Genomic DNA, 27,984 nt, shown 5'->3' on the forward strand with positions numbered 1-27,984 from the left:
TCTAATACAAGGACTAGTTGCCTGCAGCCTCTACAACCAGTGTAGGGAGCATGCCTAAAGCAGAAGACAATGACCCTTGAAAGCAGGTCAGGCAGAGCTAATGAAAAGACAAGGTAAGCAAGGCAAGACAAGAAAGCTGTTAGTTTACTATGAAGCGCTTTTGAAAACATAAAATTATCACAGAGTGCAAGCACCGCTGTCAAACAGGTTACCCTCTAGTGGAGAGTGTCCCTGCCCATGGCAGGGGGTTGGAACTAGATGATCTTTAAAGTCCTTTCCAACCCAAACCATTCTATAATTCTGTGATTCTGAGGGATTTGGGTGGAGAGGGAGTAGGTAGCTTCATCTCTGCAGGCGGCCACAATGTGCAGAGGGGATGCAGGGCCACTGGTGAGACAAACGTCCATAGGATTGTGGATGCAGCATTCCTTAGGAACTGTGTGGCACCCATGGGGAAGCCCTGAGGAGAAGTTGAGAGAAAGGGGTAGTGTAGTCACAGCTGGGGGCAGTGACTGTTTTGGTGTCAGTCTCCTGCTGAAAGCAGCAACAATAGACTCAGGAAGGAAAGAGATGGTGAAGTCAAAGGGGCAGAGTACAGGACCTGGAAGAAGACTTCCAACTGGTAGGATAGAAAGGAAACACAGGGAGGAAGGGACCACAGGATTTGTAAATAGCTGGACCCAGTGAAAGCACTGAGATTGACGAGGAGAGATTATGGGCCCCCACACTGAGGGGGAAGCAGCGCTGACCACCACTACGCTGCTTGTGGAGAAAGGAAGTCTCGGACTGCAGCTGCAATTGCCATAAGCTGAAAGACTGAAAAACTAGGAACCTCTGCAAGAAGGGTTACTGGATGACCACAACCAGGGGGACACAGACAGTAAAATGGATGTGCTGAAAGCAGCTGACGTGATTTGGCCTGAAATTTGGTTTGGAAAAGTTCACTGGAGCCATGCTGCTTAGTCAAGATGTTCCAACAGAAAACTAGCCAATTTCTTCCTGTTACAGAACCTACTCCATTGCCCCTTCCCCTTTCAGCAAGGATTTGTTTATCTTTTTCAGAAACATCCTCTCATATTCATCCTCTTTGATCTTCTAAGAACCTAGGTAGCTTGGTAAACAGTCCCACTCCCTTGCAGCCCCTGAGTTTTCCAGCTCCTTGAAGCCTGGACCTGGGTAGCGATGCAACACTTGGTTGCAAGTCTTTTTCTGTTTCTCCTTTATTTTTTTTTGGTGCAAGGTCCCCCTGAAGGCACTCTGCCTCACATCATGCAGGCTTACTATTCTTGCTTGCTTTGCACAACCTTTCCTGCCAGCCTGTAGAGGGTATTTTCCAACCACATTTCCATGGGTCAAGATGGAGTTTGTGGCACTGGCTTTGTCTCAGGTTCAGCCCCATGACCAGTCTGTAGCCCATCTCTGTGCAGTTACACTAGAAGTGATCGCCTAGTAGTCTGAGTGGACCGTTCAAGCCCATTTTAACTCCAGCACCAGCTTTCTTCACAAGCAGAGGAGAATTTTTCAGCCTGCTGCCCATAACATAATGCTAGCAGCTCTAGAAATGAAACTGAGACAGTCCCAGTTCACGCACAGCCTGTGCTTCACTCAGGGAGAACCTGCCTGAAACAGCAGAGCTGAGCTCTGCAGGGCTGCGGCCTTGGGCTGGATCCGCAAACAGGGCAGGAGCGAAGGGAGTGCAGGACAATTTGTAACAGCTCTGAGGGGTCTTGGTGCAGGATTGCCACATACTTGCACCTGCCTCAGTGCTTTGTGCCAAGCAAATCAGCCACAACGACACAAGGGACGGGGAAGTGGGATGGAAAGTAAACTGAAGCGCCCGTGGCCCCAAGCTCCACGCAGCGCTGTGGGAGTGCCACAACTCTCAGCTGCCATCACAGAGCACAGCTGTCCTGTGGGCTCTGCGACCCAGATTTTGCCTACAGGGCAGAAACATCATTAATGGGTTGAGCAAGCTCAGCTTCTGCTTTGGGGAAATGGGTGTGATTTGTCATAGAGAATCTTTAACTTCCTCGTCCTTGAAAAATCGTGATCAACAGGAAATCCAAGCTTTGTGTGATATATTAGAAATTCTTTTCCAGGAAGATGTCAGAACCAAATTAATTATCTGCCAACCACAGATGCACAACCTTTCCACAAGGAATGGCTTTATTAAAAAAATAAAACATGACTAGATGTTTTCACTGTGTTGTCCATTAGGCGCAGAGGTGCATCTGTATGTTTTTATAGAAGCCATGGGGGAAGAATAGGCTTTGCTGGCCTTCTGGAATTTAGGCACATTAGTGCAATTAGTTCATGTGTGCATCTCTTTGTTCACACACACAACTTTTGGCATGGCATGGATGACAAGTTTCAACTACAGCCTTTGTGGTTAACAAAACCTCATTTGCTTCTATGGAAAAACTAAGTCTCCAGGCAGAGCTATTAGTTTAATATAAGATCATTAGATGTGTTTGGTTGGGTTTTTTTTTTCCTCCAGCTGGTTCATTACTACACAGGCTGTCTTTAGCTATTCCATTTGGTTTTGAGTAGCCAGGTCTAAGTGCCATGCCAAAATTTATGAGGTACAGTCCAGGCAAGCAATTCTTCATTCTCGACGTGTTGTCTGCTGTCCCTTACTTCAGCTCTTGGCAGCAATTTCTGGTGCAAACATTCCTTCAGGGGACTTGTTCACATAAGCTGCAGTATGTCACTATTTCTGGAAACCTTCAAGCAGCCCATTATGATCAGGTGGTCGTGTTTTCCTAGGACAAACAAGTCTGTTCAGACTTTGTCCTGTAGAATTTCAGGTTGTTTGTACTGTAACCAGAGGTCCTGTCCACTGGACATTTCTGTCCTCATAGCACAGTCTGGCCACACCTAACTCCATCCCTAATTATAGCCTGACTAGAACTTAGCAAAGAAATTGAAGTCAAGCCTCCATGTTACCTTTGCAACCCCCTTCTAGAATTTTTTAACCTTAGCATTAGTGTTTCAAAATATCCAGGCTAACAAGCTAAATTTCAGTATTCATTATAGCACATCTCAGGTCATTTTATCCCTGACTGCGTTTGTCTGTATTACCTCACAAGCCTGGCAGGCATGCTCTCTTCACATTCACGTGTGTGAGGACAAAGCAGCAACAAATCATTCAGTTGTGGGTCAGCAAGTGGAACACTTGCAATTACTGTACAACACTGACGGTACTTTACCTGGGACATAGTACTGAAATCAGAGACAAGATCTTTAATTAAATCCAAGTGCTTATATACCAAACATCTGTAATTACATGGCAGAAGCTTAGAGGTTTCTTCAAATATTGAACCTAGAATAATAGGTAAATTCATGGATAAATTCAGGCACTTTTAATGTCTGTTGCTTACATCTTTAATTGCTTTTTGGGAATACTTTCTCTTTTCTTGAGAAGTGACATTATTGATTCAGAACAAACTGCTTTAGCCTTGTTCTTTTGGTTTGCACCCCTTTCCCCCATTCAGGAAGTTCAGTGCTAGGGATACTTTGACCAAGACCTTTCAACAGCTGATACATTTCTGTGGTCTTACAAAAGCACTAAATAGCATTAGTCTCAGATCTCTTTGTCCATGGCAGACTACATTTCAAGGCATCGAATATGCTGTAAAAGGTTAATTTCTGCCCTGTCTGGCAGGCAGGCAACAAGATGTTTGTGATGCTTTAATCTCTCATAAGTTAACAGTGTTTGAACCTGTCCCTGCCCACATCCTTTTCAGTCTACACTCGTTAAACATCCATTTTGGTTCAATAGCTGCTGTTAACATTCTGCAGTCATTTAATCCCAAAAGCTCACCTATGACTTTATCTTCCTTATCTGAGTCACCCCTTTTACAAACAGCCCTGAAGCAGTTTGCCCTGGTATGGTTGGTAGAGGCTTGACTGAGTTTTGTGTCTGACTTAACCAAGTTCCTCACGTGCTAACCCAGAATAAGAATTTCACTACAGGAGGCTACTACAAACACACAATGCCTCTCAACAACAGTTTTAAGCAGATGTCTTAAGTAAACAGTTTTTAAACTACTGTTTGTTTTTCCAAACACAGTAGCTTTTCCCTTTTTTTGTTCCCTCAAGCTCTTATGCTTATCCTATACAGAATCTGTCCGTCAGTCCTCATGTTTGAATACGCAGAGCACTAGGATCAGGACCCCACTTTGTCTCAGCAGCCTCAGAGGCTTTCAAGGGCAGAAAGACAAGCCAGATAAAGAGGTTTGATAGGTCCTCCCTGGTGAATGGCACTTAACAACTGGGCATAAGTAGACCTGCAGCAATTCAGGACCAGAAGGAGAGTTATCCCTCTATAGCTAGTGTTGTCCCAGCCAGGAGGTAGCTTCCACCCACTGCTACCCTTCATCACAGTGTAGTGGTCTTTGGCAAAGCAGGGAGTAGGCTTCTAGCATGCAAGAGGCAAGAATATATAGAACGAAAAAAAGAGGGTCTCTGCTGTGCACTGAGTGTTCATGAAGGACAGAGGTATAGCCAAAACAATCTAGAAGCATTAGAAACCCCAACAGATACTGGTGCATTTAGGGGTGCTAAGCAGAACAGCTCTGGAATGCGGCTGCCTCTTTGTTAATACCAGACTTCAGTGTGTGTCAAGGCCCATTCTAGCTCAAGGAATGTTGAGTCAACTTCAACCTGCTGCCACAGTTCCGTTCACAACTTTTTAGCCTGAACAGCCACATCATGCGAGATAGAAGCCTCTTTCTCCTGTCCCCAAGCTATACTATCATTAATTCCTGGCATTAACCCCCCCCCCAAAAAAAAAATAAAAAATCTGACTGCAGTGGGAGGGGACATCCAGATTGTTGAAGCTGCCTTACCAGGAGAGCCAACAAGCCTGCAGGTGAAGGATACTGAAGACTTCTGAAAGATGTGGGAGAATAAATAGATTTCCACCAGTCAGCTTGATTGAGCCAAAAAGGGGAAGCAATACTAGAAGTTCCCTATTGCCCTGTATATCCAAAGTTCCTTGAACAGGAAGCCTGGGGGCAGGGCAGACCCCACCACCCTATGGATGCATGTGCATTGAAGCCAAGGAAGGCTGCTTTCTTTGTTTTGAGGAGTTGCATGTGTTGCTTATCTCCCTTCACTGAGTGAAAGTCAAGAGGATCTATTCCCTTTTGCACTCCTGCAGTGCTCACAGTCAGAAAAGTCTTTACTCATCCTTGTTTATTTATTAGAAAATCCCTACAGGTCTAGGCGTTTAAAATGAAGCATTAGTTACATGGAATACGTGCCCTCAAAGTCCAGAAGTTGCTGGATATACTGCAAAGGTGGATTGGGGCCAGCAGTAACCCAGTGACCTCTGCAGGAGATGCTGGTACGGCTGCGAGACACTAGCAGGGCAGCAGCAATCATGATCCAACCTTCTCAACATAGTTAGCAGGATAGAGTCCAACTTGGCCTGTGAGAAGTCGGCCCTTGCACCAGCCCTGCTCATCTTCCTCGCTAATCTTCATTAGTTCTTCACCTGAAAGCAAAAGCAGTCATTAAGAAGCAGCCTTGGGAAAGGTAGCATGGCATTTTTCCCTGCCTCAGAAGAGTTGATAAAAAGCAAGACCTATTGGTCTGAATCACCACAGTTTTCTCCCCTTATCACACTCTGTATCATACTGCACAGTTTAATCAAAGCCAGAGTTACTGACCTCTTTGGTATGTATGCTCAGTGCCATCCCCTGGGCCAAGGAACTCGGAGACAAACCTTCACTTCTGCCGTTCAACATCAGTAATATTTTTGTGCCCTGTATTTCTGCCTGCTTTCCTCCCCCCAGAAGAATGTGCTTACAAGCCAGAGAGATCAGAAGGATCTCAGAGATTTCTTTCTTAGTTGCTCCTCTGTAGCAGGTGGGAAGGAAATGCAAGAGGCTGCTAAGCTCTGGCTGTTAGGACCCAAAATGACTATTCCATGATGGAGTGTCTGGTTTGGCCAGCAAGGCATGGAATCAACTCATTTCTCAGACTATGACCAGGAAAGGCTTTTAACCTTCCCACATCTACTTTGGGAAAGGGCAGAAAGGTCCCCTTCACCAGTAGAAGGTCATATTTCTGCCAGAGAGGGAGGTCTAACTGCATGAATAAGCACATCCCACACTGGTAGAGGCTCAAAGTCATCTGCTGTTAAGCTTAAGCCCTACTGGTGCATGCTGGCCAGAGCAGATTCAAAAAAGGGGATAACTAAAGCTAACCAGTCATGCCACCTCTGCGGGGTGGGAAGAGAGAGCAGAGAGTCAAGTTCTAGAGCACCCGTATTGTAAGATACTTTAAATATTTTAAAGCAACAAATTAGTATTAGGAAGTGTACTAGTACGGTAACACTGCAGCATAGATATTGCCCTAAAGCACAAGTCCCTGCTACCAAAGGACTTCAGTGCCTTTTTAAAAGGGGTGTATTTTGGAGAGGTGTAGCAGAGAGACACCATGTAAGACTCAAAACAAGCAAGATTAGAGACACTCTCAAGATCCAGATGTCCTCTTGGAGTTAGAGAAGATGGCACATGCAAACTAAATTTAACTGAAGGAAGAAGAGGGGAAGGGTCTGTTTGCTCCAGCATTGTCTCTCACTCAATCCTCTGCTGAGAGCCAGGGTCTCCACTCTCAGGACACCCATTTTGAGCAATAGTTTGCATAGCCGTCTTTTACCAGCTGAACCCTGCCTTCAGTAGTGCATGGCAGTCAACTGAGCCTTCTCCCAAAACATCTGTCTTCTGGTTACTTCAAAGGACAATCCAGACCACCTATATGACTTTTATATCAGTGGCACAAGGGAGAAGCATTTAATAAAGTCTCAAGATATAATGCAGAATAAATGCCTTAAGAGGAAGCAGGAAAGATACCACTTGGTGTCTGCTCTCCCTGCACTGTGACCAAGGCCTAGGCAGTCTCTTTTTATACGGCCTTGCTGTCTCTTAGTCTAGAACAGGTTGGACTGCCCAGTGTATCTACCTCAGAGGAGCTGGCAATGGATCAGGCCAGGGGAAGAAGAATAAGTATCAGTTTTCAAGGGGACATCCAGTTCTTAAAGTGTTTCAATCATTCAGTCAGCCCAAGTGAGGACAGCAAAAGGTTAGTAAGAGATTAGTGCTTTTGTACCTGCTTTAAAGCTCAGCTCATCAGCCTCCTGTCCTGTGTAATCATACAGTGCTCGTACCCGTACACCTGGTACCTTTATGTCTTCCTCGTGCCCATTGGCATCCAGGCACTTCTTGGGAGTGTCCTCATCTGACCACTCTGAAATGTCTTCCTTCCCTCCGCTTTGTATGTAGAAGGAGAGAGGGGACAAGATGGTTATTAGTAGGCTCATCTCTCACCCAGCTCCTCCTGAATCATGCACCACCCTGACTCCCCCCCAAGATTGCTATGCTATAGAACAAGGTGCAAGAGGCCCAACAGCCAAGTGAGGGTGAACAGAGACAAGAGATCCCAGGAGACACTAGATTTGGTTGAAAGCATCCCAGCATCAGAGCCCTGAGGGCCAGGAGGGTAACTCATTCTCAAATTACTTTCCACACATGCATACTGTTCATCCTGCTCTAGCAGACCCTCTCATACAAGGAAGGCCAGTCCTAACTGGAGAGCCTAGCTGTGTCCAGAGTTATTCTGGCCAAGAATACAGACAGACAGGAAAAGCCATGTCTCCCATTCCAAAGAGACAGGTCTGGAATGCCGTTTTCCAAGTCAGGAACAAGAGCGGAGGGGAAGTGCAGCAGAGGACAGGCACCTAGAACCCAAAAACCCCTGAAGAGGCTACATTCCATACTAACTTCACATGGGCGGGTGCCCTCAGGCTGTCATAGAAGAGGCTGTTCTGCTCCTCTTGATAGGAAAACCTGTAGATTGGCAAATAGGCTCCCTGAATTCGATAGACCATGAGATACAGTAGTGGTCTGGAGATATCTGTATATCCCCATTCTTTTCTGCCCAGTTCACTTAGGCCACAGGTCAACTTAAAGCAGGATGGCTACTGGAACTGTAGGACATGAGTCTTTTCAGCCTCTCCCTATTCTCCAGCTTGCTTCCTGGTAAGGGAAGCAGCTACACCCAGACTTGTCAGGTAGTACTTAGCACTGTGCCAGGGAAAAAAAGTAATTAAATCTGATCCCTGCATTTAGGAAACAGTACAGCTAACTGGCAAAGCTGCCAGTTCCAAACTCTCCTTGCCCTGTCTGGGAGGAAGAAGAATTGGGGAAATGCATGCCAGAATCTCACACAGCACTAGTCTCACCAGGCCAGACCTCATCGCTAGAAGGATCTTTACAAGGAAGGCACTTTGTGAGGCAGTATGTACTAGACAAAAAACAAACCAACCAACCCCAAAAAACCCTATGCTGCCCTAAACTGGCTTTTCTACCCTGTCTTTTCCAGAGTGGCATGGGCAAGGCCGCAGGCAAGAGACAGGAAGAGATCACTCCTATCAATCCAACTCATTCGTGACCCTAGGCAGGGCTGTGCTTTTCCTAACCTGATGTATCCCAGTCTTCAGCCCTTACCCTCGCCTTGTCTGCAGAGGGGTCTGTGAGACAACACCATCCCGTGCAGGCAAAATGCTAGTCAGCGTGACATCATCAGCCATCTTGCCACTCTTCTCCTTCTTGGTGATTGGCCGCTGTGTTTCGAGGGACCATTCCTGTTCAGGGAAAAGCAGTAACACCATCAAGCCACTCAGATACAAAAGCTCTGTGCACCTTTTCTGACCAATACAGAAGGACAGAACATCAGGTCATACTTCAGTTGTGGTCAGCCACATGGCCTTGCTAGCACAGCAGGCTCACTCCTGTTGAATCCCAAGGTGCAACAAGAGGGGCTGTGGGAAAATTATAACAGGAACTTGTCCCAAGGCCCTGAGCACCAACTCCTGTTCTTTGACCTTGCAGCTGGAAGGCTGGAGTATTTGCTTTTTGGCAGGGTTGCATGTGTCTCTTTGGGCACCAGAGAGCTTGCAACACAACAAACATTTTAGAAGAGCCTAACATCCTGAGCCTGCCAAGCAAAGACGCGGTCTTTCCAACACAATACTAGCAATCCACCAGTTTCAGTAGAGCAGCTACGTGTTTGGAAATAGTTATAATACACTCGAGAGAATGCTACATCACCTCAAACTGAGGCCAGTTCATTGCCATGCCTGGTCCATGAGTGTTGCGCCACCATTTCAGGTCCTCCTGGTTGTCCGCAGCCATGATGACTTGGTAGAGATCTCGATACAACGCATGAAAGCTATGACCAGGAACAGACAGAACCATCAATAACCAAGTCCCTCAGCAGTTCCCCAAAAGCCACTAGGAAGGAAGAGCGTAACCTCACACATAATTACATAGTGTCCAAAGTCCCACATGATTAAGGATGCTCAAGCAGTACCTGTTCAGCCTTAGGAAAGTAGAGCCACCCTTACAAGGGAGTCAGCCTGGCAAACGGGACAGGCTTGTTTGGTGTGGCAGTGGCTAGCATCTGCCAGCTCTCAGCACAGCTCATCAAATAAGCATTGAAAGAGCCTGGCACATTCTTGCACACAGACAGGGAGGTGGCTCAGATTCGTTGCCTCCACCTTAAAAGTATAGGAGCACAGAAGATTTTTGGCTGCACCCATTTCCCTGGTATAACCCCTACTTAAGGGCAACTTGTGGGCTTATGATTATCATCTCACTAAAGGTCTTTCATACTCAGGGCAGAATAGGTGTAATACCTATAGATACTAGAAGGCAACAGAGCCAACATTCCTCAGACTAGGATTACCTGTAGCAACATGGAGGCATTTCATAGAATGGAAACACACCCACAGGACAGTACTGGACAGTAGTGCAAGAGGAAGGAATCCTCTCTGGGGAGCTGGCACTGTCCAAGATCAGAGACACCAGCACTGGTCAGTCTAAAGGGACCAAATGCCAGTTCTCAAGACACACTTGGAGGGGAAGGAGTGAGACCTGGCAGATGCTGGACACCAGAACTGCCACCTGTCACCAGAGCCCAGGGCACCCCAGGCTGGCAGACTTCCTTTCTGTGTCAGGGCTGGTACCTTTCACTGGTGGAGAGGTTGAGATGCTGGTGCAGATTCAGGAACATCTCCTTAAAGAAGCACAATCGCTTGCGCTCTGCTTCCTGACAGCCCTCAAACACTTGTTCCATGTCCTCCATGTAGCGAGGATTGTAGCGATTCAGCTCTTCCAGCATCTTCTCATATTGATCCTTGCACTGTATCAACCCAGAAGGACAGCAATGGTGAAATGTCAAACCAGTAGCACTCCCCCTGCTCTGGCTTGGGATTGACAAGTTTTTCTTCCCCTGCATTGCTGAACAAATACAGCACAGAAAGAAGAAATCCCACAGCTGGTATGCCCGTCCATTGCTCTCCTAGTACTCTTGCAGGTTCCTTGTTCTTCCTTGCCATCCTCTTCCATAGAGGACTTTCCACACTTTCTCTCTTGCGGGCAGGCAAACCAGGCACTTTTGGTAGCCACGTCTTCAGCTCTGCAGCTTCCACCCCCTGCACCAAATCCCCCTCCCCCCCCCCCTTTTTTTTTTTTTTTAAATTTACATATAAATTAGATCTTACCCAACACCAAAGATGTAGAGACCTTAGTCTTAGTTGCCGAAGTCTCAGTCTAACTCGCTAAAAACCTCAGATAATGGGATCTGACACCTTCTTATAGGTTTCAGCAGGAGCCATTTCACTGAGTGACATTACAACCAGTGCTTTTTTCTTGAGAGGAGTATCCTTGTGACCCACATCCATAGAACACACACTCACCTTCTCAGCCTCCTGTGTGCACTTCTCTACACGCTCCTGCAACTTGCGCAGCTGTTCCTGTGAGACAGATGAGTCTGCCTTGGCATGGTTCTCCCTTGTATGGGCTGTTTTCTCATCCTTCCGGGCTGCATGATAATTTTTCTTGGAAATCTCCACCTGGAGGAGGAGGATGCAGAGAAAGCCATGATCCTGGCCACATTGATCCTCCATTACTCAGAGGGCATGTTAACATTTTTGTTGCAGTCAGCAGCAATTGTTTCAGGACAACCTAATAGGAATGCCAATTTGGCATTTAGTAAACTCGGCTCTAAATGGAAGAGGTACCTCCAAAGGATCTCTTTTACAGTGCTCACCTGCTGCGCAGGAATACAGAGCCTGTTACCAACATCTTCCCACAGAGGAAGGAAGCTACAAACCCACCAAGAACAAGCGACCATCAAGACATCCCTCCCTCTCTAGCATTCTCTGCTACTCTGGCTAAACCCAGTTTGCTTGCCCAGTGGCTCTCACAGTCAGGCAGCCAGTTCAGCTGCCCTTATCCCTCCTTCCCCATTCACGCTTTGCTCACATCTTTCATCTTTTTCACCCAGGGTTTCTGGGCCTTGCGGAACCCATCCTCTGCCTCCTTTGTCTCCTTGAAGCCTCCAATCATCTGCTTGTGGTAGGCCTCTTTCTGCCAGGCCTTGATCTTATCCGAGTCTTCACCAGCCAGGTGGTTCCGGACAGCTAAGTGAATTTCACTCAGTTTGTCTGCAGCTGTCAGGAAGGCATGCCAGGCCTTCTCCAGAGTACCATACTGTGGACCTGCAGGAACAAGCACCAGAGGGCTCTTACACCTCCTGCCCACAGAGGGGAACAGAGAGTCTTTTCCTCCTACAGGCATCTATCAGTATGGAGTCACTTCCATAACTCTCCTCCTTCACACAAGTCAGCATTGACTGGTCTCCACACAGTCCCAACAGGCACTGTCTAGACTGGATGTTACAGCTGGATTTCTTTTAGGCAGCATTAGCTGTCCCAGATGGTGCCTGCTAGGAGATTTCTGTAGAAAATTCTCTTCACAGATCGGACCTGAGCTTCAGGACAGATAGCAACACTAGTTGCTTAGAGGCTAAGCTTCTGTTTCACAGACCAGTAGGTCCTTTGGGGCATTTGTCCCACTGTTGCCCATTACTTTGCGAGACGCTATCAGTTTGAGCCCACTGCCACTAAATCACAGCATAAGTAGTTATTTGCTGACTGGAGGAGAAGGAGAGACAGCCAAGCCATCCTTCAAAGGGGAAAGCTGCAGCTTGATTTAAGACTTGGACTGCCCAAGTACTGGCCAAACTAAACAAATAGATTTTTTTTTTGTAACCAAACATCTGACAATGAATCTTGGAGAACACCTCTCCAAGAGAATCAGAGGACTGGCTACAAAAACACACACACACAAAAAAAGACACCCAAGAAAGTCACACCCTTCATGGTGAAGGGAAGCCTGTCCCCCAAGGAAACGGTGTCACCTCAGTAAGAAATAGCACTCGAAGAGAGTGCAATGATTGCATCCTGTTCCCAGTCCAACCTGCCAATTTTACCTTTCTCCACATTGGTCCTCCACTTACGGGACCACTCTGTTAGCTGCTGGGCATAGTTCTTCTCTATCTTAGCTCGCTCCTGGAAGCAGGAGATTAAGTCATTGCAGAGCCGGTACCCATCATCCACACGCTTCACTGTCCGCCTGTAGTTTCCAGCCTGAAATTTCATACAACATCATAATTTATACTGTGTTGACTTTCATATTCCTTCTGAACAGAAAGCAGCAGGTCAATCATTGCATGGAGAGGGAACACAGGCCCTTCTGAAGCCAGCAGCTGGGCTCAGACACTCCTCTGGCACCCTTGCAGGCAGGCACAGCAGTGGAGGGAAGAAGCTGAGATGCTTTGCTTGCCTCTCTCACAGCTCAGAGCAGTATCAACTGAACAAGGAACTCTCATTCCACAGCATCTGTTGAGGAAGGGGTCACCTCCTCCCTGCAGTAACACACACCATGTTACTGAACCTCCCCACAGTTCCTCCCTTCCACTCCCCAAGAGCAACATGTTACCCAGGAACCTGAAATTCAACCTCCTAATTCCACAGGTGGGAGGTAAGAAGACATTCTACCTCCCTCACACTCTGATTATCCTTCCTTACCTCCCAGAAACTGCCCCCAGGAGCCTCCCCGCCAGCATCATCTTCTGATGACATCACCCCCGTTTTCTTGCAGCAGAGAATTTTTGCAGATTTCAATTAAGCTGAGAAGAGAGAAAAGAGATTTCTAACATAGCACCAGCTGGGCCTTTGCAGAGAGCACAGGTCTCTAACTCTTGGAGCTGGAGGAGGCCAACTTACTGCCCTGCAGGCAAGTACTGGCATCGCTGCACCTCCAGCAGTAGATGGCTAGATTCAGCAGAGATGCCCAGGACTGAGCCTGCCTCCTCCCTCCCTGCAGACAGATAGCCTCCTTGGCAGGCCAGCAACACATTTGGAAAGGATGTTGTAGAAGACAATTTTGCCAAACCTCAGTTGTACAGATATTGGCGATGCTAGTGGATCCAACACCCTTCAGCAGCACCAGACATCTCTGCAGAGATTACTTTCTTAACCAAAGCCCTCAAGAGGGTAGCAAAAGCTATAGAAACTAAGGTAGCTAAAGCTATTTGAAATCTGCCTTGAAAGATTTTAAATAAGTCTCCTGTCAATGGAGATGATTCCAGCTTCCCAGTATGAGTCAGGATTACAAGAAATGACTGGAGAAAACAAGGCTAAGTAGTCAGCAGGCAGGCATGTCTTGAATGGGGAGGAACCCTATAAGCTGCCCACCAGCTGAGCTGGGCTTGAGCAGAACCACAGAAACACACTGGGGCATACCTAGCCAAATGGCACTGCAGCATAGATGCCAGTTACCCAGCAGCACTGCTTCCCTAGAACCATCCCCGTAGAGCTGGTGTTTTCATTACACTCAACTCTCGCACTGCCTGGGTTCAACTAGCTAGGGGCGTCTCATCCTCTGTTGTCTCAGAACTTTTGCCCATTCCCCTGTGCTGCCCGTTTGTTCCTGACATTATGCGACACTATGAATTCCTTGGGGAGAGGTTCAGGGTTGCTCTTGTGCAAGGAACGAGAGAGGGAGTAACGGAAAAAGGCCCAAGCCCAGTCACTCGCATGCAAACCCGCTCCATTCTAGGCAAGCCAAGGTTAATGCAGCATAGATGTCCTTTGCTGCCACTTCTCTTCTTGCACATTCCTAGTTATAAAAAGCTTCCCTCACACCCCAGAGAGGTATCTGCTCATTCTGCCAGCCCACAGAGCACACAGCAGGCATGAAGAATATCAGGTCAAGAGTCTGTGTCTCCCACCTCCTGCAAATCCTTCTCAGTAGCATGAGCCACACTGTGAAGCACCCCAACACAGACTGCAGGGATTTCCTACATTTCAGGAAACAAACAGTTTGGCTCTGTTTCCTAGTCTCTTTCCATCGAAGGCATCAGAAGTACATTAATGCTGTTCCTCTTGGTTTCTCCAGAAGGCTGAAAGTGCTGAATTCCAGTCATTGAAGCAAGTTGTTAAATGGAACGTGACACTCAGGTACACGAACCTTGAAACCTGAAGAATACCTCCACCCATGCCACCAGCTGTCCCTGTCCTCCCTCCTCACCATTTGTCAGCAGGCTGCAAAGCTATCTTACGTGCCTCCAGGGCACGCAACTCTACTCTTGTCCCCAGTAACTACATACCTGAAAGCAAGATGACAGGGGAGCAGTGGGCAGCTGGCAAGTATGTCCCGAGCTCTTCAAACTCCGTGAAAAAGACTAGAGGAGACAGAGATGGACACAGTTAGACACTGCTGCTCCTTTGCAGGGATGCTGCCTGTTCCGATGCATTGCAATCCCAGCGGTGTCCCCCTTCTGCCAGCTACTAGGAGGGGCACCCTCTGATATAGCAGCTGCAGCCACTGTGCCTCCTGAGATGCCACGTTCCAGCACGTAGGAGAGATGCCAAATCCTTGTGTCACAAGATCTAGCCCCACAGAGAGTTAAAATAGAAACACTGGGACAGCATGACAGCACTGTGCGGGAAAGGTAGCATCACAACAGCTGAGCAAAGGGAACAGCTCAGGCCATAAAGCCCTAAAATAAGCACGCTCCCCAGGCACCGTACATGGGGCCTGGTCCCCCTCACTGAACAGCGTCCAGTTTAGCAAACTCCACCACCTCCATGCGCTGCTGCCCACACTTTTACACATAGCTAGCTTGGGAGAAAAAGGGAAGGACACACACGTGTGCTTTCTCCGGTGCCTTTTCACTAAAAATGAAGGGGATTTGTATACAAGACAAACCCAAAACTCACAAGAATGCATATTCTGGCCTAGAGTCCTTTTAGTAGCACAGCACCTAGCACTGGCCTACTAGGACATTGCTCTCTACCAGCAGAATTTTTTTGTCCCTTGGTTCTGTAAGCTGTCCCCATCACTTTCTCACAAATACTTTATTTTGCCATTACGGGATAGGTAACTGTCATCAACTTTCCACAGAGGAAAGGGAAATAAAAGGCCTGGAGAGGCTAAGGGAAGCAAGAGCAGAAAGGCATTTTTGTTTACTTCACATTCACTTCCCTGAAAATTTACTTCAATGCAAAAGTCTATTTATTTAAAAAACAGACAAGCAAAAAACCTTCTGCTCAGTCACCAATATCCACTTGGCTGAGGCTCGGAGGTTAGGGCAACTGAGAGTTAATACAGCTGAGAGCAGAAACTGCAAAACCTGGGAGGAAGTGGGATTTTTAGCCAGACATTAAGACAATTTTGGAGGAGGAGTGAAAGAAGGTAGGAAAAGAGAAGGAAGGAAAGAAAAGTGGACTGGGTTATTTCAAGCAGACTAGTGACTTTTGGTGAGGAAGGGGTGGTGGTGGGGAAAGAGTTGGGACACTTTTGCATGATCCAGGTCACTGGATAAAAGGTTATAGCTCATCATAAACCTTCTAAGACTTCCCAGTGGTCCCCAGTAAAACCAGACTACACACTCCTGAAACTGCTAAGATTAAGAAAAACTTCACGAACAGCTATGTAAAAGTATACTTAAAACTGCCTCAAACCCTTTCTTTCTTTCTCCTGATGAAAGCATAGATCAACTAGATATGACATATGAAGGTTGTATCACTTTTTCCACACCACACCCCCATCCCCACTTTATCAGGAAGCAATGATTCACAAACATGCCTTCCATCTCTGGTTTCCAGTTCAGGCTGACTACACAGTGCTAGAATTTGGGGGTAAATGTGGAAAGCTGTTGTGTCTCAGAGCGTGCTTGTTCGTTTGAGGGACAGTCAAGCAAAAAATCCAAGAAAAACCCAAACCCCGAATCCATTCTTTCTGCAGTTTCCACATTAGAATTTGAGCCATACCTACATATTTTCTCAGGAGTTAGAAACCCAAATAACTGGACTTACGATCACCAAGATCAACAGGCTCCGAAACATAATAGTAGCTGTGTTGGATCAGACTAAGGCTTCTCGTAGCCTCATAGCCTCTGTAGACAGCAGCCAAAAGCAGATACCTTCCCTTGCTTTGAGAACAGAGCAAGCATACATGATGCCTCCCTGCACGCTCTCCAAGCCTCTAACCATTTGTTGACAGGAACTTCCTGAGCTGGATGTGGCGCCTATGAATTTTGTATCCAGTCAATGGATTTCTCTTCCATTAATTTATCCAATCTGCTTTTGAACCCACATGAGCTTTCAGCATCCACAATATCACGTGGCAGAGTATCCCACAGCTTAAGGCTATACTGTAGTCATCAGCACAGTAGCTAGGTGGGAAAATACAATAAAGTAGTGTAATATTTCAAATGGGCTAATCTCCATGACCTGAGTAGCAACCAGTTGAATACATATTTCCATACCAGTTGTACAGACTTTATAGAAATCCAGAAAAATCTAGCCTGGTAGAAGCAAAAAGGTCAAAGAATAAGGAGGACCCTTTTCTGCCAGGCTTTTTCTGGACTTTACATAGTCCATGAGCCCATGTCAGTCAGCAGATCAAATTGGATCTGTATGCAGACATAAGGAAGGTGCTTAGTACTGCACACAGGGACTGAAGAACAGCTGCTGCTGTCACCCTGCGCCTTAGAAGAGCAAATAGATTGCCACCCCACCCACTCATACCTAGTTATTCCTGAAACACCACATGTGTTGTGACCCACCAAGAGCTTGAGACCAGGGAAAACCTGAGTTTGCCAGGAAAAGCAAATATATGAGTTATACATGCCAAAGCCTGGAGGCTGTTTTACAGCAAAGTAGAGATGACAGGGCTACCTTGTGGACAGCCTGATACAGCAAGAGCCACCACATGATTCAGGAGGGCTGGCAGAGCCTGTACAGTATGAGCAATATAACTGGAGTTATATTGGGTCACCTAGAGATATTATGTGGGTCAACACCACATACAAGACTCTTTCTGATGCCACTGCCACCTCTGCTAAGAGGAGGCTATCTAGTAAATCATATTTGCAGGGCAAAGGAATATTTATCCCTACCTTCTCACCTTCCTCTTTTAGCTATCACAGTTAAGATCCACTTGAGACCTCACTGCAGCTCCTGCAAGACAAGCTCTCTGAAGGAGGAGGGAGAGTGACTACATCTCTATTTGCTTCACACCTCCACAAGATTATGGGCAAAGGCATCACAGACACCACTACAACAAGCAATGCCAGATAGACAAACTGAACCATGCAAAGGAGATTTCTGCAGAGCTACAACCCTTTCAGCTAGTAGTGTTACTCCCTTCCCCCAAATACTTGCTCTCACTTATGACCAACATATGACCACACCTGCTATCAACTCCCTATTAAGTTATCAAAAAACGTCTCTTGGTCTTTAGCTGCAAAAAGGTAGAATGGCTCCTGACTGCCTCACTGGAACCGAGCTCCACTCAGGGAAATACCAGAGGGCTTGTCATGGCAGAGCTGTTTCTACCTTTAACCATGCTCTTAATCTCACCCTTGCTCCAGTCAGTCACAGATCTCAGACCACAGATCCCTGCCCTCAGCCCAAAACCTTCCCTTTCAAAACACACGTGAAATCTGGCAACATGCTACAAGGTATGTCTTTTTGTTTCATGTTTGCACAACACAAGTACAACAGGGTCCTGATCCACAAATAAAACTTCCAGACTCAATAGTAATAACCACTCTTCTCCACTTCAGAAACCTTTCCCTAAGGCAGGTAAACCACAGAGATCCTCTTCCCTCTACACCACACTCCAATATTTCCAGCCTCCAAATGCCCAAGGCATCACTTCTGTGCATTGCTTGACTGCCTCCTGAGACTCCTTGTGAGCAATTGTTTTCCTAAGTTTGCCAAGAACAAGGCTCTGAACTCTACAAATGCTCAAAGGGCTGGTTGCATGCATCCCTGCAGGAATTCACCCACAGAAACAGAACTTGTACGCTGTGCCAGACAAGGCCTTCTGCCCAACTCCTCTCCCCTTTCCCAAGTGCAACAGCGAGTGCTGGATGCAGACACATGCAGGAACAAGTTGCGTTATATTTATCTAGTAACTGGGGCTTTGGTGGAGGCACAGTTTTATTATGGACCAATTTCTATATAGGTGCTAAAGCCGAGCTAAGCAAGACTTTTAATCAGGAATGGGCTGCTACTAACCGATTTCCACCTCAAGACAACAACTAACACCACAAGGCAGCAATGTCGGATTTCTGTGACCAACCTGTCTGATTCCCAGTCACTTTTCCTGTACAGCGGGCAGTGGTGAAGGTATTGTTTTCACTCCAGGGCACTTCTGGTGTAGGTTGCAGATAAACATTTCAATCTGAACAATCCAAATACACAAAAGGATGACAGCCCCCTTCCCTTACAAAACAATAGATGTGAAAACCCTTTATTTTATTCTGTTAGCTTCTCAGAATGGAACGAGAGCTGGAGCCAGGAGGTTCCACATGACTTCAGCAGTATAACTAACTGGATTGCTACTGGTACAGCAGTGCTAGGAAGATCCCTGATGGAGAGAATGGAACGGGGTATGGGACAGGGTGTCCTTTCCAGGCTCACCCATCTCTGGAGGTACACAACCTCTGGAGCTCTGAACCAGACTAATGATGCCCAGTAACATGCTCTCCACTGCCATTACATAGGAGGATTGCTATTTACAGGTGTACTCACCTTTCAGAGGAGGGGCCAGCTCTTCTCTACAGCTAGAGGATGCCAAGTAACATGAAGATCCTCCAAAACTTCCCTCAGAGATATTTATCTTATTGCTGTGGTCACACCCTTGGTAGTCACCTGACTGGGAAAGGGACTAAGAGCCAGTGTTTCCCAGCCACTCCCTACGGACTGAAGCCTGCCAGGGCTGCCTAATGCAGTTTCGAGCAAGATTTCAGCTGGTATCTCCAGCCCGAGAGAGGTCAGAGAGACATCAGGCAGAACAGTAACCACACACAAAGGTCACTTCAGCTACATGCAAGCCTGTAACAGAAGCCCACCTCCCACACAATGATTCTCTAGAGATCACGTGGCTGTCCACTAGCAAAATTCTCCACGATTATACCAAAGCACTAAAATACAGACAAGATCCTGTTCCACTTAAGGGGCTGACCTCCTGAGTCTACGTGCTGCTTTATTACTCTCCTATTTCAGACCACAGCTTCTTTATATTGGTCTTCTCCACATTCAGACCAAGCTACCATACTGAAGATGGACATCCCTCTATGCATTACCCCAAGTTTTCAAAATGTTAATTCAGAATTAAATACTTTCCCCATTTATTAGCTATTCCCTGTCAGGTTCCCAGAGGCCAAGGCTATGGGTCAGGCTTCTACCAACACATTGCTGCTGATCTAAGGGTTAAGATTCCTGACTGACGTAGCTTTACCAGGCTGAAATTGTTTCACCAAGAAAAGGAAAAAAATTCTGCTTTCTTTTCCAATGTGATGTAGGAGATCTTTAGTATTACAAGATTAGATCTATCCTGGTTAACACAGCAATATGAGACAATGTTAATGAAGGAATGTATTGGGCTATCAAGGTCTGTGTTAGGTTTTCCCCAGTTGTTCTTCCTATGAAAAAATTGATTATAATCTCAATATCCACATAGTTAAAGGAGGGAGGAAATCAGTGCTGGACCATGGGGTACCATACTCCAGCAGGGCAACAGGCCATGTTTATTTGGTATGTTCAATCTTGACATGTATGCTTTGTCTACGTATTTATCAGGCATCTACAAGTATGAGAAGAGGATAGCTTAATAAATAGACACACATCCAAGCTACCAGGAACAGCACTACACAAGCCTACTTACTTAGCCCTGTGAATAGCATACCTCCTGTTCCACACACTAGTCAGCATGCCCACTTCCCCGTTCTCTTACTCCCTGGCTTACCCCTCTCTCAGGGCAAAGTTTTAACAGATGCAAATGTTGAGAACCTGTAATCTCTACTGTCCCACTCCCTGAGCCTCTTCACTTGCTTGCTTGCTTCCTTGCTGGGTACTTCCTACCCTGCTGCATCAGTCTCTGCAAATAAACACCAAGCTTGCCAGCAAATACATGCAATCAGCACTTTCCTTTTAATCAGAAGGAATCCCAAACAACTGGAAGCTATTTCTTCCTAAACCATTGATAAACAGGAGTTTAAGGCTTCAGCCAAAGCCACTATACCCCTCCTCAGCAATCTCAATCTGCACTGAATGTGGACAGTTTTACCAGGATTTAATCTACGTTTCACCTGGTCACTTCTTTCCTGCACTCAGTGACTAGCAAGACAAGATCAGTAGTCCATCCTGTAACACAGTTGCCTATAACTTAGTAAAGGTAACTCATCACAATAGCAGGCTGAGCCAGTCCACCCACTTCCAACCAGGCTTTGAGTAAAGTTTGTTTTGTTCAGATCTTTACGTGAACGGCAGTGAGCGAAACAGAACAAAATGTCCCAGCCTCATCCAGCCTTGAGCAAAGACAAGAGAAATAATGGGGGATGATGATGGGGGGCTGTTTCCAGGGCAGGGGGGAGTGCAAACTCCTGTAAATCCCTGTCAATGGAATATTCTCCTCCTGTGATTGAGTCACCTTGCAACCCCCAGAGCACAGATCAAGTTTACTTGAATGCATTAAGAAGTCTTAAGGAAGCAGGCTGCAATCAATGCAATCAGACAACCTTTAGGGGAGCCACAAGCCAGTTAGCTCCATTCTGACACTGAGCTTCTGGTAGTTTCTTGCTTCACTAGACTGCACAATAGTCAGATGTTTCCAATCAGCCTTCTCTGCCCCTTCCTCCCATTTGGAAGTCGCAGTGTGTTTGTTTTGTGTTGGGGTTTTTTTGTTTGTTTGTTTTGATTTTGTTAACCCAGCTGCAGTTCTGCAACTTCTGGCTTCACTTTACTAATAGTTGTCTTTTCCATTAGCTGTCTTCTGAGGATGGGGGAATGTGAGATAGGGTTGGCAAGTATTTTGTTGTTCAGATCAAGTGTGTGGCAATCATATGGCCAATGCATTTTTTTATCTCTGGTTTCATCAAACAGGTTTCTAGTTTTACTTGGTAAAACTGATTTACTAAAACTGTTTATTATGTGAATAATTTCCTTCCAGATATTCATATAATGCAGACAAGAACCTGAAAGATCATCATCAAGGTGTTTCTAAAGTTCATCCAGTTCCCTACACAGCTCTGAGTCCCAAAAAGGCTGTGGAAGGGAGTACAATCAACTTTTTGAAGCAAGAGCTAAATAAGGTAAGACTGAGCGTTAGGACATCTCTTATGGTAAAGGAGAAGAATGAGGTAAAGCATCACACCCATTGCTTCTGTTCCACATTCTGGTCAGTTCCTCTGTCTTGATGGCAAGACTCTTTGTTCACCTTTTGTCACCAGAGCTAGGTTTACTCAAATGCTTCCTTGCAGGATAATCTAAACAACAAAGAACAACTGAAACTAGAAGGCAGACTTCAGTTACCATACGAACTGGCAGGACTATAGACCAGCTTTTACACAGAGTCATTTCACGCAGTCTTTTTTGGGACCAGGCATATAAAAAGAAAAGCATTGTTTGCTCTGTGGACTGGAGAGAATATTCAGTAGATTCCCTTCGTAGCATCTCCTGATTCAAGAGTTTGGCAGATTCACTTTGTAGGTATTCCATTACTAAAGATACTCATATGCCTTTCTGAGCTCTTTCCCAGAGATACACACAGATAACAAGATTGAAGTAGGGCAGCCATTAGGAACTGGCCTGCACCATGGATATTCATACTTCACATATTCTTCTTGAAGTTCATTATCCTGTATGCCATGGAGCAACTTTTATCTATTTTCATACTACCTGCACAGAATCAGTTCTGTGGTATCAGTAGTGCCTCTTCAAATAAATTTCTGGATCCCAAACTGAAGAACAGGATTACTACTATAAATCACTTCATATCACAGATGTTATCAACAAGACTCCAGGAGAACACGAGCAAATGGGACAGTCAGCCCAAAGGACACACATTACAGAATAGATTTTTAACTGTTCACCATCACTGGAATGTCATTTGCTTTCCCAGCCCATCGCCCAAAGCAATGATCTCAGTTTCTGATCCTCAGAACTCAACCTGACATGTGAGGAAAGAACACTGGGAGGCTTTTTAAAAACAGGAAGCACCAGCAGAGCAATCCAGTGGGTTTTATTTCCCCCCCTAATGAGTTCCTGAAGCAGCTCCTATCCCACACCTCAACCACCTTTTTTTTGCTTGCATTGGGGTAGAAGCCTGCTGGACTCAACAGCAGACTTTTACACAGGTTTCCACAGGTCAGCAGTCCTAGGACAAGGAGGAGCTGGCTGAAAACACCAAGCAGCAAAAATAAATACCTAGAATCATTCAGGAAGGGAAATATGCTGCATCTTCTCCCAATTCTCCATGAAAGCTTCTTGCCCTTGTCAGAGACAGGCAGCAAGTCTACTCTACACAGTAGTGCTGCAGCTGATGGCTCAGCACGCGCAGGAGCTGGAGAGGTTTGGCTCAGCAACAGGGATACTGAGGGAGAGGAGAAAGTTACTGCCAACAGATAATCACCTTAGGCGACTGAAAAGACTGACCATGTCCCCAACGGCCCAGGAGACAAGTACCATATCTTCCTGCAAACAGAAGACACACAGCTTGGGCAAGCTCATAGCATGGACAGGACTGAGGAGGCTGAAGACTTGCTAACACTGTTAGTTGTAGGTTGCCTGCAGCAATTCTAATTCTTCTAGCCTGGAAAAACTTACTGACAGGTTGCGATAAACAGTCTCCTACGATAGTCACCTACTAAGAGAAGCATAAAATCCTACACAAGCCTAATGCCTCTGGATCTAGGCCCTTGGTACCATGGAGATCTCTCACGTGCCTCTTCAACAAACTACAACGCCCAGTGACAACCACCAGATTTAACACACAAATTCTGACTATCACAAGTCTGAAAGGCTCTTTCCCATCGTGCCATTCACAGCGAGGAGAAACCACTGAAGGCTGAAATGTGATTAGGATGCCAGTCACACATATTGCCTTATAGCAGTGCCCAGCTTCAGCCCACATTTTGGCTTGAAGGAACGTGAAACTATTGTACCAGTCGCTGAAACAAAGCTGGATGATTACAGCAGAGGATGCACCGGGCTCTGCATTGACATTACACTTTGTGCTGCTGGAAAAACTTGTGCCCAGAGTCAGAGTGCATTTGGATGTTAAATTACAGTGGTCACCATGCCACAAGGTAGAGACAAAGAGCTGCCTCAAACACCTCCTTAACTGCTCCAAGGACGCAAAATTCTTTTGTTATTCTTCAAAGAGCAAAATCCCAAATTTTTCAGGAAAACTTCCAGATACAGTAGCCGCTGTTTTCTGTCCCACCCACTAAGGCCTCAGACTAAGATATTAACGCCTTTTTTTTTTTAATCTATCTGACACAGTTCCCTGTCATACAGTACCCTCTACACCCATCATGCTGAGTAACTAGCGATAAAATAGCTTGCCTGATCAGAAAGTCTGTTTTAAAAAGATAAGAGTCCCTCAAAGGGCTTAAACAGCTCTCCTATTGTTTAGGCATTTCCCCATGAACTCTCAAGAGCAACCCAAATTCACAGATCACTGATCAGCTGATGGCAAAAATAGAGGCAGTTTATTAATGCCCTCTGATCAAGAGCATAGCTTTTTCCACTCAGGCTACAGGCAGATACTTTTAGCTTTTGAGGTCCCCAGTTCAATCCCTGGATGCCACCCATGACACAGACCAAACAGTTCAAACAACAACTGAATAATCTTCAGCCCACAACATGGCCAGAATAAAGAATATATAGTGTTTGCCATGCTCAGTGATATCACATGAGGTCTTAACAAAAGCTCACGATGCCCCTGGTGTAGTGACTAATGTGTTCTCACAGTTTTGTAGGTCCTAAGAAAAGCAGTCACATTACAAATATACCTGACTGTATTGTTGAGTTAAAGATAGATATCTATCATGCCTATATTTTTTTTCGTTTTTTTGGAAACTCACGATCATCCAGGGAAAGCCCAAAAGATTCAGGCTATCTCTTGTATAATCCACAATTACCTAAAATAACTAAAAGCACCAGTCATTGTCCCGTGAGAAAATTAATTTGGGTCCATAAGATTTTCTGGCTTTTATGACTTTGTTACACACACAGTCTGCCAAGAACCTGCGGCATTTTGGCACGGTCCAGTCACCCACAATTCTTATTCACTCACTGACGTTTGATAATGGAGTTCCAGGTGGGCACTTGTTCTCAGGCCTATACATAGCTGACACACTGAAGCTACTGCTTTTTACAGCCTGAGAAGAAGAGAGTCTTCACTTGAACAAGTGCAGGCAAGCCAGAAGCTCAAACTCATAGGTCAGAAGAAAAAAAAAGAAAAAAAAAAGCCAATAAAGCAATACAATACAGCAGGCACAGAATAGGGAAGGCAGCAAGCAGCTGATCCAGCTTACACATTCATTCTGTTCCAAACTGCAACTCAAAGGACAATCTGGTAAATATTTTAGGGAACTTCTAGTGAAATACCATTAATTACACAAAGCACTGTCAAAGCGGAACAGACTCCCTCTCACACAGAGCACGTTGTGCGCTTCACAGAAAGGTGAATCCTTGCCCAAAAGAATGTACCTAGTTATGCAAAGCAAAGGGAGAAGTTCCACTTTGACTCCACCCAGAGACCAGCTCACACCTGGAGCAAGGAGTATCTGGACCCTGTCATTTTAGCCCACACACTGCAGTTGTGCATATTGCTCCCATTACGCACCAAGAATGACTTGAGTCGTTGTAAGGCTTAGTGACTTCTTGGTGACATTTGAATTCCAGGGTGGAGTGGAAGGCTCTGCTAGGGTTCTGTACGGCAGTCAATTACCATCATATCAGGAATTCCTTTGTGCAAATTAGACCAGTGGTTGATTTGAAGGGCAGAGACGCTCATCTCTTATTTCAGGAGGTAGGGAACACCAGTCGGGTAAGGAGGGTTAAAGAGTGAAGGAAAAGGCCAGAGTACTTCCTGGGGCCAGGAGTGAGTGTACAGAGGTGGTCAGCTAACCTCCCCCTCACCACCAACCTCTGAGCCTTCTGCAAGCCTGAAGAACTGAAGCAAGCAAAGAACACATAGTTGGCACAGAAAGCAGTGAAACGGGTTAACGTGTTTGGGCCACGCTAGCTTCACTTATCGATAGCTTTGCGGAGGTCGCAGATCCCTCCTCCTGCATGCAGTGACAAATCATAGACTGTCTTCTCAAGTGCTGTATGTTCAGGCCCACTAATACCCTCCATGTTTATCAGCTTTTTCCTGCCCTGGGCCAGAGAGGACACGGTAACCCCAGCAGCCTGCCAGGGGCCAGGCAACACCACCACAGGCAGCACCCCCTGACCGCCCCATGCCTCGCTCTCCCCTCCCTGACACCAAAGCTGCTGTCGGCAGAAAGGAGGGAGAAAAAGAACGAGCAAGGCCAGGACTGTCCCATTTGCCGTAGTCCTCACTCCGGCCATCAGGAGCCCGGCTCATAGACCAACAACATGGACCCCCTTGACATAAGGGGGTGCAGCTCCCCGAGCCTGAGCCCCAGCAAGGCCCCTTCCCCCAGGGGGTCCTGGGAATCCGCTTTACCCCCCTCCGCCACAGTGCTGCCAGCGCCCGCGGCTCCGGTTTCAGAGTGGGAAGCGGCTCAACACGGATCCGGCACAAAGGGGCCCCTGTCCCCGCCGCGGAGCGGAGGCGCTGCCTCCGGAGGGAGGGGGAGCCTCCGCAGCCCCCAGCGACGGGGCGGCAGCGGCAGGCCGGCTCCCGGGAAGCCGGCAGAGGGGCACCCGGTGAAGGTCAGCCTGGCGGCCGGGCTGCAAGGAACGCGGAGGGACCAGAGCTCTCCTGGGAGCTTCCCCCAGCCCCCCGGGAATAAACTGCCGGGTTCCGCGGATCCGCCGCCGCCGCCCCTCCCGGCCCCATAGCGCCGGCGCTCCCCCGCGCCTACCGGGGGTCTCTGCTCCGCGTCACGCCGAACTGCGCCGAGCCGCCTCCCGATCCCCTTCTGCCCACCGGCAGCGCCCGGCCGGGCACCGCCTCCTCCACCCACCCCCTTTCCATGAGGAAACTTTTCCCTCGCAGCTGCCAGCTCCTCCTGAGCCGCGCTGCCCGCCGCGGAGAGGCAGCGGCGGGACCGGGCCGGGCTCTGCTGCCGGGACCCCCGGCACCCCACGGGGAACAGGTCCGAAAGGCATCCCGGCAGCAGAGGGGGGCGCCCGGCCCGGGGGAACCGAGCTCTGAGCCCCGGCAGAGGCGACCCCCGCCGCTTACCTCGCAGGCGGCGCGGCTCAGCACGGCGGAGCGCTCAGCGAGCAGCGGCCACCTGGGCTGGGAGCGGACCGGGCCCTCCCCCTATTTCAGCCGCGGGACACGGGGGCTCCTGCCCCGCCTCCAGCAGCTCCCTGCGGGGCGGGCCCGGCTCGGGCGCTCGGGGCACTCCGGTGGCGGCGGGGCAGCTCCGGCGAGTCTCCCGCCTCCCCGCCCCCCTCCGCCGGGCTCTTGATCCAATTAACGGGCGGTCGCCGCCGCTGCCGAGCGGGCTCTGCCTAGGCAAGTGGGGCCGCGGGGGGGATCGCCGGCTCCCGCCGCGGTTCCCCCTCCACGGGGATGGGCTGGGGTCGGCCCTGAGGCGCGGGGCGTCGCTTCTAAACAGCGGGGAGGGGGCTGGAGGCTGCTCTCTCCCTGGAAGAGGCCTGCCCGGCCGGGTCGCCCCCCGTCATGGCGGGCGCTGGGATTGAAGGAGGGAGGCCGCCCTGTGAGGAGCTGCCCGCCTGCCCACCCGCCCACCCGCCTGGGCGACGCTTGGCTCAACCCACGGAGTTAGGCTCTTTGTGTTGCCCACTGGATTTGGGGCTTTAGTTAGTTTTTAATTAGTTTGTGTGCTGTACTGGCTGGGTGACCCGCAGAGCCCAGAGCCAGCCTGGTGTACTGGAGCAGGAAGCCCACCCAAGCAGAGAGCTGTGCCCTCGCTTTTGAGCGTGGCATGGGTCGCTCTCCCTGGGGTTAGAGAGCAGCTTCACCTCGGCTCAGCTTGGCATCCTTCTTCCAGCCCAATCCTGCTCACTCTGTTCCATCACTCTCCCTTTCCTCTGAAAACCTGTATCTGAATAACCCAGACCTCATCTTTCAGCCCTCGGAGCCTCTTGGTTGAAACCAGCTTTTTCTAAATGGCAGGGAGTTTGCCTGCCAGAGTTTCCATTTCTAACGCCAGGCCCTGGGTGCGATTCCCCGTGACGCTTGTATGAGGAGCGCTGGGAGGCCTCACTGGCCCATCTCCTCTTGGCTGCTTCCAAGTGACTTGGGACACAACTCCAAGGACCAGCTGTGGGTTTGCAGTGATGTTTATTCAGTCAGTGGAGAAAGGAAAGACTGAGAGCCTTGCAGGAGGAAAAGAGGCAAAAGCATGCCATAAATCTGTGCTCCTGCTTCTCTGGAGCAGTATTGGGGTGTTTTCTTTCTCTTTACAACTGCCCCAGGCTTCATAGGAGCTAGAAAAATAAGTGTCCTGGTGCCCTTCAGACACAATGAATTGCTGTGTTTGAAAGCAGATGTGAGAAATGATTCCACTTAATTTATTTTGGGGCCAATCCTCTGTTCACTTTTACCTGTGCGGGGTGCCTAGAAGAAGGTAGGCACCCGTGACAGGTCACTGAGTGTG

General features: G+C 47.7%; 1 protein-coding gene across 5 annotated transcripts; it reads right to left on the reverse strand.

Annotated features, from left to right (window-relative positions):
- Positions 1 to 3,226: 3,226 nt before the first annotated feature.
- On the reverse strand, positions 3,227 to 26,870 carry PACSIN3 (protein kinase C and casein kinase substrate in neurons 3). Of its 5 annotated transcripts, none has more exons than XM_075754583.1 (12): positions 26,598 to 26,737; positions 14,527 to 14,601; positions 12,944 to 13,044; positions 12,346 to 12,502; positions 11,337 to 11,572; positions 10,769 to 10,924; positions 10,037 to 10,212; positions 9,120 to 9,240; positions 8,517 to 8,653; positions 7,791 to 7,856; positions 7,120 to 7,280; positions 3,227 to 5,500 (listed from the first exon to the last, which is right to left on the reverse strand). In XM_075754583.1, the coding sequence occupies exons 3-12, from the start codon at positions 12,995 to 12,997 to the stop codon at positions 5,385 to 5,387; spliced, it is 1,380 nt and encodes a 459-aa protein (XP_075610698.1). In that variant the 5' UTR covers positions 12,998 to 13,044; positions 14,527 to 14,601; positions 26,598 to 26,737; the 3' UTR covers positions 3,227 to 5,384. The 5 variants fall into 5 exon arrangements, with proteins under 5 accessions (XP_075610698.1, XP_075610701.1, XP_075610699.1 ...); XM_075754586.1 differs by lacking the exons at positions 7,791 to 7,856; positions 26,598 to 26,737 and adding exons at positions 18,513 to 18,614; positions 26,275 to 26,361; XM_075754584.1 differs by lacking the exon at positions 26,598 to 26,737 and adding an exon at positions 26,275 to 26,358.
- Positions 26,871 to 27,984: the final 1,114 nt, after the last annotated feature.

The sequence above is a fragment of the Balearica regulorum genome, chromosome 5 (assembly GCF_011004875.1).
Source record: "Balearica regulorum gibbericeps isolate bBalReg1 chromosome 5, bBalReg1.pri, whole genome shotgun sequence".
Classification (NCBI taxonomy): domain Eukaryota; kingdom Metazoa; phylum Chordata; class Aves; order Gruiformes; family Gruidae; genus Balearica; species Balearica regulorum.